Genomic DNA, 13637 nt, shown 5'->3' with positions numbered 1-13637 from the left:
AATATTGCAGGTCAATGGAATAATGTATCATTGATGGTTCCAAATAATATCTACAACATTTTCATGATCCATAATAGGGACAGCCCTAATTTTTCGAACCTATTTTTGGCAATGTCCCGTACGACACATGAAAATGCAAAAGTTTTTCCTACAATTTTATTTTTGATGATGCAATTTTACAATATCAGTTTCTCTTTCTTTGACCCATGGGTGATCGATTGATCCCATAAGGATCTAATTACTGCCCTTCATTTTTCAATAATTGTCCTATTAAAAGTTGTCCCGTACGACACACACTGTGTCGTACGGGACATGTCCCGTACGACACACAATATATAATGCATTTATTTACAGGATTTGGATTCAGAAACTATAAATAGTAGGCCTATTTTAATTCAAGTAATTGATTTGACATAAAGTGAACTGAAAAAGTACTTTTTTATCTCCATAGAACATGAAATAGGTGATTCTAACCATTTTAATTGATTTCATGTAGGCGTATTCTTTTGTGAATCCCTTCAGCTAAACTGGTGATTTTCACTGGTTAGTGCAGGTTAATTTCTTTGTCATTGAGCATGAAAAGAAAACCTTTATAATTGATTCACCCTGGAAGATGACTTCCTCTTGCATGCTAATGTGGAATTATTATAAGATGTAAAAGCAAAAATACATATCAATCATCTATTTGGACTTCCCTTGATGATCACTAATTTTTTTATATACAGTATTGAAACTCCTTACTCTTTTCAAGTTGTAAACAAAAATCACAAACCATGTTCAAAAAAAAAATCTGGAAAATAAGACAAACCATATGGTTTCATGAAATGCAGAAAGTTTTGAAAAAGTAGAACCGCATTTCTTTAGAATTTTTTTTTTTTGGGTGGAATTACAAGTGACAGTTGTGACATATATCATGTATATATACATTTTATATGAAAAATTATAACATTTTAGCCCCATAATTTACACAAACAGTTTCATTCATTCATTGTTTAAATAGTGTATTGGAAATCATCAATTAATTCACTAAGATATAACTTCACACAAAACCTCAAGTTTTTCAGCTCGTAAAAATGCTGTGAACCCTTGTACATTTCCCATCATGAAAAAAAATGATAACATATTGCTCCCGATTGTATATATTGAGGTAACTTAATTATATTGTCCTGAATGACTACTTATTAAAAGACTTTGCATTAAAAAGGAAGAATTTAGGGGCAATGCTCCCCTTCTGATTGATAAAAAGTTCATTGTTTTATTCAGGCTGCCCAGTACAACACGCAAGTGCCTGTACAACACACAAGTGTCCCGTACGACACAGAAGTGTCGCGTACGACACAGAAGTGTCCTGTACGACACACAAGTGTCCCGTACGACACATTATTTTGTTTATGATATATTGACAGAAATATTCAGCCAATAGCGGTTTCTAACATAATGAATGTCTTTAGTATGATAGGATTATCATTATCATCAGCCAAATAAAGTGATTGAAGAAGTCAAAGAGACATAAAGTAAGAAAGTTTGGCTTCAATTTAGAGATGTCCCGTACGACACATTTTGAGTGTCCCGTACGCCACAATGTTCTCGAAAATTGTAATTTGCTTTATTTATTCATGAATGTTTATTTTGCTTTCTTTCATAGATGTGTTTGTTCTTGGGTAATTGAATATCAATTTGAGTTCAGTTTCTATGAAAATTATCTGTCCAACTCACAGACTTTAGAGTACAAACTTGAGGTTTCTAAAAAAGCCACTATTTCTGCGTCCGTACGACACATTACTATTTTAAATCTGTATTATACAGGATGTGAATTCAAGTCATGTTAAGTCTTGGTTTTTCTAACACTCTGGTAGTACTTGATGATCACCTTTAGTTACTGGAATATTTTTTGTTTTTCTTGTAAAAAAACTGTCAAATGTTCTCTAAATGTCCTGTACGACACGTATGGAATCACCCAAATATTGATCATGGATCATCTTTAGTCCCAGTCTTAGCAAAGCTTGTGCTGTCTGATTTCCCTTCTGTCGGATATTCACTGTACATTGATAATGCAACGTTTTATTTGTTATGAATAAAATATGCAAATTTTTTCATGAAAAACATTATTTGCATAGTTAACACCGAATTTCACTTCAGATGTTCATTGTTTTTCAAGATGTCATCTTTGTAATCTTAAGGTTTTCAAAAAGAAAAATTACAATACCCAATTTTTTCCTTACGTATTTCTTTGTTTTTAGAATTTCTTCTGTATTTTTTATCTTTGTTTTGCATTTTTTTTTTAATTGGAATTATCACAGACCACTTAACTAATTTAAACCCTAAATTAATTAAGCAGACCAATTAGAATGAAAAATAAACACCATTTTATGAATTTCAATACCTTTAGACTTTGTACACAGAGTATAAAAGCGCGCCCTTTTTGGCATGACATTGCGATGCTATTATCAGTACGTTGCGAATTTGGTCTCAAAAGTTGCAACAGACTTCAAAGAAAAAGTCATAAATTTTTTCATCTTTGATATTCCAGAAAAACTGTGCGAAGCGTCAAGGGGGGACCCGTCATCCCCCCCCTCCCCCGGGCCTGTTAGGGTTAACAAACGACTGGTAACCCTTTCTTGTGGTAAATTACATTTACCCAAAACATATTATTGGTGTTGATTTAGGTTCCAAGAATGGGTCACCAGTCGCACGTGAACTTCATGAACAGCTTTGTGAAATCACACCCAGGTGTTAGACAAATGGCTCATAATTTTCAACCATGCAAAAACTCAGTGCAGCAGTAAATCATGAATCATAGTGTGTCACCCCATCTCATTCATTAAAAAAAATGCTTCTCGTCATATCTGTATTGCAATATTCTAGATCTCGCTCCAGGTCAAATGCCAATGCAAGGTCATCTTTCAGGTGAGTATTAGCCAATCAAACATCAACATGTTCATATGTCATTCACATATACAGTGCGTATCAAAAAACGTTTACACTTATAAAAAATCCTGTATTAAAAATTATACATTTGTAATATCCTGAAGATTTTTCCACATTTTAACGTTGGTACAGATCCATTTAAGCAAACGACGATATAACTGTCGAAAAATATTTCGGCTTGAGTGAGCACCACTTTTGAAAAGTTAGTGAAAAATGATTTGCACAGAACTTTGAAATAGTTATGAGAATAAAAGTAGACCTTAATCATGAAGAACACATTGAATTTAGCTAGTAAAATTGATTTGAAGATATCTTTTACTTTTTTAACTTGTTTCCATGCCCAAAACACTTCGAAGAGTGCATTGCGCCCCACCCCATTCCCCCACACACCGAGGCCATCATGATGATATTTGCTTTACACTGAGCTGCGATTTACATGAAATGGCTAAGGCTTGATTTTCATTTTGTTAATCATTGTCAAGCTTGGAAAAGGTGTGGAGAAACAAGTATTACATTAAAAATGAAATGTAAACCCACTTTAAATGATTAAAACTTAGTGAAAAATGGTGGAGATGTCTGATAAAACTTTTGTTCAGATTTAGTTATGTCCTCAGATCCAGCTGGCACAAAAAGGGTAAAGGTTGTGCTTACTAAGTGTTGAAATTTCAATTTGGGTGGCAAAATTGTTACAAAATGCTTGAATATATCTGTTTTATTTCAATTGACTAAAAGTGCAAGGGAATTGTATGAGAAATGTTTCGCAGGGTAAATTTGATTTCGCTCTTTTCCCTTGACACAGCGTGAAAACTAGCATTTCTGCGCAAAACATATTTCTGCGAGCTTTACAAAAATGGACAGTGCTCACTCAAGTGTAACATTCTGTCTAAACTTTTACTGTCATTGGATAGATGAGACCCAAACCCAAGATTATATGTGAAAAAATTACCCACATGTTGTATACTTTTTAACTCCCAGGGCTTTTTCAAAGTGTAAACTTTTTTTTGATACGCACTGTAGTTGTGAAAACAGTGCCACAGTGTCATATGTTGACAACAGCAATATTTTGACAAGTGCTGTATTTTGACATTACACCAAATTGCTGCCATTACACATGTATTTTAATTTTCTCATTCTACGTTCTTTCTAGTTTTTTTCTTTACTTATTACCCATCTTTATATTCATTTCTTAATTCATTAAGTTGTTTAATAATCTATCAATTTTTAAATACTAATTGATTCACCCATTATTTATTTAGTGATGAAAATGATGAAATTTTGATTTTTTGCATCCAAAGTGGCAAAGATGTAGACAACTTACATAATGTATTGTATAATGTACTCATTTCATTTATTTAAATTTTGTTTTCCTTTGTTCCTTTCATTTCGTTGTTACTGCTTTCTCTTTCTCATACCTCTTTCTCTTTTTTTTTTCTCTTCCCTTATTTTTCTGCATGTATCATTGTCATTTATTATCCTCAAATTTGTTTTTATCCATTTGATATTATTCCCAATCGCCTTCTTTTTTATATTGATTATTGTGTACTTTTTATTATGCATGGAACAGAAATAAGAACAAAAGTTCATCCAAGCGAGCATCGACGGCAACAAATGGAGACGTGGCTAATTCAAGTCAGAACAGACAACAATCTTCATCAGCGCCTGCTGTCACGATAGCACCCCCTCCTCCAGTCCAACCTGCTATCCCTCCTCCACCGTCAGTGCCAGCACCCCCGCCAGCAATTGGATTTGCCCCAGCTTCCAGTAATAGTAATGCTGTAAGGGATGTTCCAAATGTGGAAGGCAGGGGTGCCCTCTTGAGTGATATAAAGAAGGGTATGAGCTTAAAGAAAACGGTCACCAGGGATAAAAGTGCTCCAAAAGTGTGATGCCTTTGTAGATGTTGTTATGGCTAATGATACAATGGGGATATATCCTAAAAGTTGGGGGCCTGTATTCTGAACTTGGGTTTGAATTTAACCCTATCTAGGCAGGGGGGGGGGGCTCGGAGGCCCCCGTCAACGATTCACGCAATATTTTCGCCGTTATAAATTTTCTGACTGTGCCACTCGCTGACTTTTTACTTTGAGTCTTGCGCATCTTTTGAGGCCAAATTTGCGACACCCAAGTACGCGGTTATGAAATTAGGCAACATTTTGTAAGTGCATGCCAGACCAAAAATTGCTCAGAAACGTGATTTAATGTACAAGGTCAATGCAAATTGTGTTTTCAACCAAAAATCATAAATGTATGATTATTTTTAATTTGCTGGTCTACCGGGGTAAATGGATTTATTTTATGCTGTTTATGATCTCAAAAGAGTCCCCAAGAAAGTTCATAAAAAAAACAATGAAAAATATAAAAGGTAAAAAAAACAAAGAAATACATAAGAAATTGCAAAAAAACAATATAATATTGCAAGTTTTTGCACATACATTTGCTAAGATAACCACAAAGAGTTTCTACACCCAAAATTAGAATATTTGGAGCTATATTTAGGGAGTTAGAGGAAAAAGTATGATTTTGCATACTAATTACATATAAATTAGCATAATCAATTAATACCTATTTGCATGAAACAAATTAATAAATAAGTTTGTAGATTATGTCCCATACAACCTGCGTGCAGATTTTGGGCGCAATCTCATGATCCACGGCCAAGCCCCCCCTCCGGGCTATATGATTTCCCAAAATACCCCGGCCTAGATAGGGCTAAACTCTGGTCTAATAATGTGGTTTTCTATGGATAGCCAATTATAACTCAAATCTGTAATAATACAGGCTCAAAATTTCAGTTCATCTGACACTCAACTTATTCCTGACTGTCTAGGTATTATATTCAAAACAGTTTTATTCACTGTTAAAGCCTGATGGCAGAGCATAGTAATCATGAAAAAATTGTAAAGACAATTTTTACATTTTTGGCTTCCCATAAATTTAGCACAGAGTTTAGACCTTGGTTTGAGATAGTTATAAACTGGTTTTCAGAATATAGACCTGTATATCATCCCCTAATATCTCTACAAAATCATGTGTACACCTTTATGCCAATGGATGTCAAATTTCCATCAAAGATCTCTGCATAATATCAGTGGTTTAGGGACATGAAGGATATAAATGATGACACATATAGGTGTACATATGAGATCAAAGGAGATGTGTTTGATCTTCTGACAAGCACATGGAGTTGCCTCAAGTAATGTACTTCTGTTGTGCCTATATATAATGCATTCAATCAGATGATTTCAAATTGGGTTCGTAAACAAAGGTGTAACCCTTACAAAATCCCAGATCTCATAAGAAATCATTTATGAGCAGTAGATCATTATACGTACATCACATGGAAAGTTGTTTTATTTCAAGCATTTGGTGTCCTTTTTGTGTATGAAGATAATGACACATTCCAATAAAGTGGGATTTCATGAAAATCCATAATAATATCCATTCAAAATTCTGACATTGCTAATATTATGCCCAAATGAATACACTAAGCATTTATGGGGATGTGTTCATTATTTTTATTAGCCAATCACCACAGTATCTCATTAAAAAAGTTTGTCATTAACAACAATCAAATGGCTGTGATACAGCATTTCCTTGTGTGCACATATGTGCACATTGAAGCACCATGAGCGCCCAGCTGAGGCGGATACCGGCGCTATACAAGAAGCCATCATCATCATCATGTTAGGTCACAAATGATGTAACTCACCATGTTCCAGAAATCTTAAATCAGAATTAAGCTAGTCACTCAACAAGATTCATTCCTTGCAATGCTTGTGTGCTTTAAAAGCCTGCAGGGCTAAACCTGGTTTAATAATATCCCAGTCCTTTGGAGGTTATATCACATTGTGCTATACAAGAACTGTGTTATGGGCAATTCCATAGGCTGGTGGACATGAGCTCAATGTGTCTTTGTACTGTATAGCCCATCTGAACCGTAACGTGAGTAACCACTTTATCTGCACCCCTAGTAAAAACCATGTCTTCTTTATTTTTGAATTATATACAAAGTTTGTCTCCCTAATATACTTCTTTGAAATGGAAATAATCAACTTTCATAAAAGCCTTGTATGAGGACACTTTTCACTTATGTTGACTTTTCATTTTATGCATGTCCAAATCATGTAACATGAGTAACCGACACATTTCAAAGATTTGCCAGAGCATAATAAAATTTCCCAAGTTTTGTTTTTATACAAAGGATAGTCAGACTGCGTACTTTGTTGTGATAAAGAGATGTTTAGTTCCTATCAATAAGAGTGGAGTTACAGCTCCAAGTATGAGTCAAGGTGTCTCCAAATGTAACGTGAGTAAATGTGGAATAGCCCTTATATTTGTTCTATTCTCTCCCTTAACTATTTATCTGACAATCATTTCCAGACAGCATTTACATATGCACTATTAACATAATTTTTTTAAACATTGTTTGAGATGAGATGGACATTATGCACAGTACATCTGGGGACCGTTTCATAAAGCTGTTTGTAAGTTAAGAGCGACTTTAAAAATGACTGGGAAACCTTTCTTATGCGCTTAACCATCGCCAATGAATACACCATTTACCACAAGAAATGTTTACCAGTCATTCTTAAAGTTGCTCTTAACTTAATACGAACAGCTTTATGAAACACCCGCCAGGTGCTGGTTCATATAAGAGTTAGGTTGACTGAATGTTCTGCATTTTTATGCCTCTGCCAGAGATGTCAACTTTTCCCTTTTGGGGATATCATTTTCACTATTAAAGGCAGTACATTTTTTGTAATTATTTTTCTAAGTGACATATCATCAAATCCAAAGTGGAAATGATTTCACACAAAAGTCAAAGAGAATTATATTGCATATCCATGTGCGATTCAGTATTTTGAAGCGATGCATGATTTAATGAATACCATACCACACAATTCCTAAGAATCGGTCACAATCAATTTACAAATTACAATTTATTTATAAAGAATAGCTTTCCTCATTATCCAGCCCTGTTCAAACTGACATCAATATTTATGCATAAAATGATGTGACTTAATTTGACAATAATGTTGTGAGACCCCAATTCTCGTAATTTCGTATTGGAGAGGTCTCTATCATTTGTGTTATGGATGATTTGAATTATCAATGATATTTTGCTGAATGCGTTATTTTATTCTGAAATAGCTTAATATTTTTTTATGTAGACAGTAAATAGAACACCATGTGAGCTTTGTAATTTTGTGTTGCTACTGATAAACTGTATGATCTTTACCATTATGTTTTCTGAAGCTTTGCACTAACTGATCAGGGGGGCAGTTTCATAAAGACATAATACTATTGTTACATGTACTTTGCTATTATTGTAACTAGTATGGAAACCTTGTTGGTGATTGGCTGCTAAGCCCTGTTACCATGGTAGTGACTGTTTATGAAACAGGGCCCTTGGTGTAATGGTACATTGGGCCAAAACTAAGTCTTTCATAATTCTCTTCAATCAGGGGTTGTAACTGTTTGCAGGCATATAGCTTTGTGTCTGTTTGTGAAACTGTCTACACCTAATAGTCGGCACATATTTCATGAAGTGATTTGTCAGTGAATTTCATTGATAACTTTTAAGGCTACTGTAATCCATACATCTGGTGCCGTTTTATAACAAATTTGCAATAACGGTTTAAAGCTACTAAACTCATTCAATCCAATTGGCTGATCACATTTTTTTTATTGAAATAGTTTGTCATTATAACAAGTCTTTATGAATGAGACCCTGAGTAGTGCCATTTACACACACAGAGAAAATAATGAAATTTGAGTATCACTTTTGTTTTTGTGCAGAAGAGCTTCAAGAACTTTCACAAACATTTCACGATCCAATCTTCAGGTCTTCTTGCTATTTTTCACAATAATCTTAGTCTATTCTGTAATTGAATACCTATTGAATTCATATTGGATGGCTCAAAATTGAATACCAGAGGTATTCAAGAGCTATGGGCAATATTGAACAAATTTCTGGTATTCCATGAAAAAAAAAGCCATCCAATATAATCATTATTTTCTATCCCCCTCTCCAAAAAAAATGATTGAGACAATCCTATCATTTACCACAATTATTATGGCCTCACTTCATAAGATCGATTTGATCATAGAAATGCAACTTACATATAGCCCTTTATGACGTCATATTAAGTATAATTGTGCTGCGTGCTACGCATTGCATGCATTGCATTGCTTATTGTGCCTGTTGTGTATTTTACACATTTGGAAATTTGCATTAGACTTACAATATGGTTCCATATTGAACCGCAAGTTTTATACATTGGCCTATTCGTCAGATTTGGTGCTTTGTGCAATGCGCTCTCATATATATGCAGGAAAAATCATGCAGACCAAAAATGAAATATTGCATCATTAATGCATCAACACCCAATGAAGATAATATTATGCAATATTTCTCACATATAATTCATATGTTCATGATTAAAATTTACCTAATAGTATGTATATAATATCTAAGTTTGATAAGTAAACAGAGTAAGTTTAGATATATGCAACAAACATGAAAAAGATGATCTTTATAAAAGTGATCAAAATATGATATGCAATAGTGATATATATCTGCGGATACGGAAAAGTTGGAAAACTGTATTACAGTACAGTATTTATTTGAAAAAATGATAACTATAATATTTGAATGAGCATTTATATCCTACAATCGAAGAAAATATCTAAACACTAATTCTCAGTGCCTGTCATTTGGTGAAACTTTTCTATTTTTATGATTAATGTAAAATCATCACTGCAGAATACAAATTTTGATGTTGTTTCTAATACACGGGTGAATAGATTATATTGGACTTATTCTTTACAAAATTGCATTTTTTATACATCCATATTTTTTCTTACATATTCTAATACTAATACTTTTTTCTATTACAGAAGCTGGATGTAGACCAACCTGCATTGGTACATTGAATATTGATTGTGCTTTGAATTTCATTCTCGGATGCGTCCGATTTGTAGTGTAGTGTTGTAGTAGAATTTCATATTTAGAGGTACCACAATTCACATTTAGAGGTACACAGCTTTCACAAGGTCAAAGTTAATCTTATCTAGTGCTTCAAATTGGAAAACAATCATGTGTTTTCTATTCATTTCAATATTTTGAAGTATAATATGGATATAACATAAGTAAAAACTAATGATAAATGAATGGTTATACTGAAAAGCTGCCAATTTGCAGTTAAAGGACAAGTCCACCCCAACAAAAAGTTGATTTGAATAAAAAGAGAAAAATAAAACAAGCATAACACTGAACATTTTATTAAAATTGGATGTAAAATAAGAAAGTTATGACATTTTAAAGTTTCGCTTAATTTCACAAAACAGTTGTATATGCACATCCTGGCTGGTATGCAAATGAGGAGACTATGACGTCATCCACTTACTATTTCTTTTGTATTTTATTATATAAAAATGTGAAATATTCTAATTTTCTCATTGTCAAGTGATACAATGATTAATTCCTCCTTTAACATGTGGAATTAGCATTGTTTAATACTATATGGTTCAGTCAAGTTGGTCTTTAATGTCAAATCTATAAAAAATGAAATATTGTATAATTCAAACTATAAAAAACAAAAGAAATAGTGAGTGAAGGACATCATCGACTGAGTCACCTAGTTGTGCATATCACTGTTTTGTGAAAAATAAGTGAAACTTTAAAATGTCATAACTTGCATATTTTACATCCGATTTTGATGAAATTTTCAGCACTATGCTAGTTTGATTTTTCTCTATTTCTTCAAGTCAGCATTTTCCTGGGGTGGACTTGACCTTTAATATTGTGATTTTGGTATGTTTATCGAATTGCCAATTTAGAGTGTGTAGTGATACGCTCAAGTTGAGCATCTTTTATTCAAGATTGGCATCACATACTACACTGAGAATGGTATGATGATTTTTAAATTTGAGTTAATGAAATAGATTTTGGGATAACTAGACAATTGCTCCCATTTGTCTAAGAGTTTGAAAACTAGGGTTGTGGTACCTGTTTTCATTCCAACTCCTAAGTAATGTGAGGTTGTATGTTTTTCATTTTTGGCCAAGTATGCCACAGACCTTCCAAGGGGAGAAACGTTCCCAGAGCAAATTTGTGTAATCTATTTATGTATGTGCAATAATTTTGTTTTGGGTAATTGTATCACAGATTAAAGCTATCTGGTATGTTCTCATGTAGAAAGTTGTCATTCACATATATATGTCTGAGCATTCTAATCTAATGTGATGTTATCAAATAATATTGATATGGTTTATTTCTTTACTTTGATAAATTGTATCTGCACCATATTATTACTTTCATTAGCAATTAGCTTCATGCATAACAAGAATAGTATTCTTGTCAAACTTTTATATTCAAGAATGTCTGAGCTATTTAACTCATTATTAAATTTAGCACTGTTCTCTGACAGCTTTGATTAAATTCACTGTTTTGTAGCTCATATATGAGTATGAATATATTTCTATATTTCTATATTTCTAGTACAAACTTGAGGTTTCTAAAAAAGCCACTATTTCTGCGTCCGTACGACACATTACTATTTTAAATCTGTATTATACAGGATGTGAATTCAAGTCATGTTAAGTCTTGGTTTTTCTAACACTCTGGTAGTACTTGATGATCACCTTTAGTTACTGGAATATTTTTTGTTTTTCTTGTAAAAAAACTGTCAAATGTTCTCTAAATGTCCTGTACGACACGTATGGAATCACCCAAATATTGATCATGGATCATCTTTAGTCCCAGTCTTAGCAAAGCTTGTGCTGTCTGATTTCCCTTCTGTCGGATATTCACTGTACATTGATAATGCAACGTTTTATTTGTTATGAATAAAATATGCAAATTTTTTCATGAAAAACATTATTTGCATAGTTAACACCGAATTTCACTTCAGATGTTCATTGTTTTTCAAGATGTCATCTTTGTAATCTTAAGGTTTTCAAAAAGAAAAATTACAATACCCAATTTTTTCCTTACGTATTTCTTTGTTTTTAGAATTTCTTCTGTATTTTTTATCTTTGTTTTGCATTTTTTTTTTAATTGGAATTATCACAGACCACTTAACTAATTTAAACCCTAAATTAATTAAGCAGACCAATTAGAATGAAAAATAAACACCATTTTATGAATTTCAATACCTTTAGACTTTGTACACAGAGTATAAAAGCGCGCCCTTTTTGGCATGACATTGCGATGCTATTATCAGTACGTTGCGAATTTGGTCTCAAAAGTTGCAACAGACTTCAAAGAAAAAGTCATAAATTTTTTCATCTTTGATATTCCAGAAAAACTGTGCGAAGCGTCAAGGGGGGACCCGTCATCCCCCCCCTCCCCCGGGCCTGTTAGGGTTAACAAACGACTGGTAACCCTTTCTTGTGGTAAATTACATTTACCCAAAACATATTATTGGTGTTGATTTAGGTTCCAAGAATGGGTCACCAGTCGCACGTGAACTTCATGAACAGCTTTGTGAAATCACACCCAGGTGTTAGACAAATGGCTCATAATTTTCAACCATGCAAAAACTCAGTGCAGCAGTAAATCATGAATCATAGTGTGTCACCCCATCTCATTCATTAAAAAAAATGCTTCTCGTCATATCTGTATTGCAATATTCTAGATCTCGCTCCAGGTCAAATGCCAATGCAAGGTCATCTTTCAGGTGAGTATTAGCCAATCAAACATCAACATGTTCATATGTCATTCACATATACAGTGCGTATCAAAAAACGTTTACACTTATAAAAAATCCTGTATTAAAAATTATACATTTGTAATATCCTGAAGATTTTTCCACATTTTAACGTTGGTACAGATCCATTTAAGCAAACGACGATATAACTGTCGAAAAATATTTCGGCTTGAGTGAGCACCACTTTTGAAAAGTTAGTGAAAAATGATTTGCACAGAACTTTGAAATAGTTATGAGAATAAAAGTAGACCTTAATCATGAAGAACACATTGAATTTAGCTAGTAAAATTGATTTGAAGATATCTTTTACTTTTTTAACTTGTTTCCATGCCCAAAACACTTCGAAGAGTGCATTGCGCCCCACCCCATTCCCCCACACACCGAGGCCATCATGATGATATTTGCTTTACACTGAGCTGCGATTTACATGAAATGGCTAAGGCTTGATTTTCATTTTGTTAATCATTGTCAAGCTTGGAAAAGGTGTGGAGAAACAAGTATTACATTAAAAATGAAATGTAAACCCACTTTAAATGATTAAAACTTAGTGAAAAATGGTGGAGATGTCTGATAAAACTTTTGTTCAGATTTAGTTATGTCCTCAGATCCAGCTGGCACAAAAAGGGTAAAGGTTGTGCTTACTAAGTGTTGAAATTTCAATTTGGGTGGCAAAATTGTTACAAAATGCTTGAATATATCTGTTTTATTTCAATTGACTAAAAGTGCAAGGGAATTGTATGAGAAATGTTTCGCAGGGTAAATTTGATTTCGCTCTTTTCCCTTGACACAGCGTGAAAACTAGCATTTCTGCGCAAAACATATTTCTGCGAGCTTTACAAAAATGGACAGTGCTCACTCAAGTGTAACATTCTGTCTAAACTTTTACTGTCATTGGATAGATGAGACCCAAACCCAAGATTATATGTGAAAAAATTACCCACATGTTGTATACTTTTTAACTCCCAGGGCTTTTTCAAAGTGTAAACTTTTTTTTGA

General features: G+C 33.4%; 1 protein-coding gene across 6 annotated transcripts in view; it reads left to right on the top strand.

The window, feature by feature from the left end:
- LOC129257481 (slowpoke-binding protein-like) overlaps nt 1-13637 on the top strand; it is a 50037-nt gene that overhangs the window by 25364 nt on the left and 11036 nt on the right. For 3 of the 6 annotated variants that reach the window (XM_054895812.2, XM_064096773.1, XM_064096774.1), the window contains 2 exons: nt 2866-2907; nt 4493-7128. In XM_054895812.2, coding sequence (XP_054751787.2) covers nt 2866-2907; nt 4493-4814 — 364 coding nt within the window. In that variant the 3' untranslated portion in view covers nt 4815-7128. Of the gene's footprint in view, nt 1-2865; nt 2908-4492; nt 7129-12569; nt 12612-13637 lie in introns of those variants that run through there. The other 3 variants (XR_010293021.1, XM_064096772.1, XM_064096771.1) reach the window with 2 other exon arrangements.

The sequence above is a fragment of the Lytechinus pictus genome, chromosome 3 (genome assembly GCF_037042905.1).
Source record: "Lytechinus pictus isolate F3 Inbred chromosome 3, Lp3.0, whole genome shotgun sequence".
Taxonomy (NCBI): Eukaryota; Metazoa; Echinodermata; class Echinoidea; order Temnopleuroida; family Toxopneustidae; genus Lytechinus; species Lytechinus pictus.
This window is presented reverse-complemented; position numbering and strand designations above follow the sequence as displayed.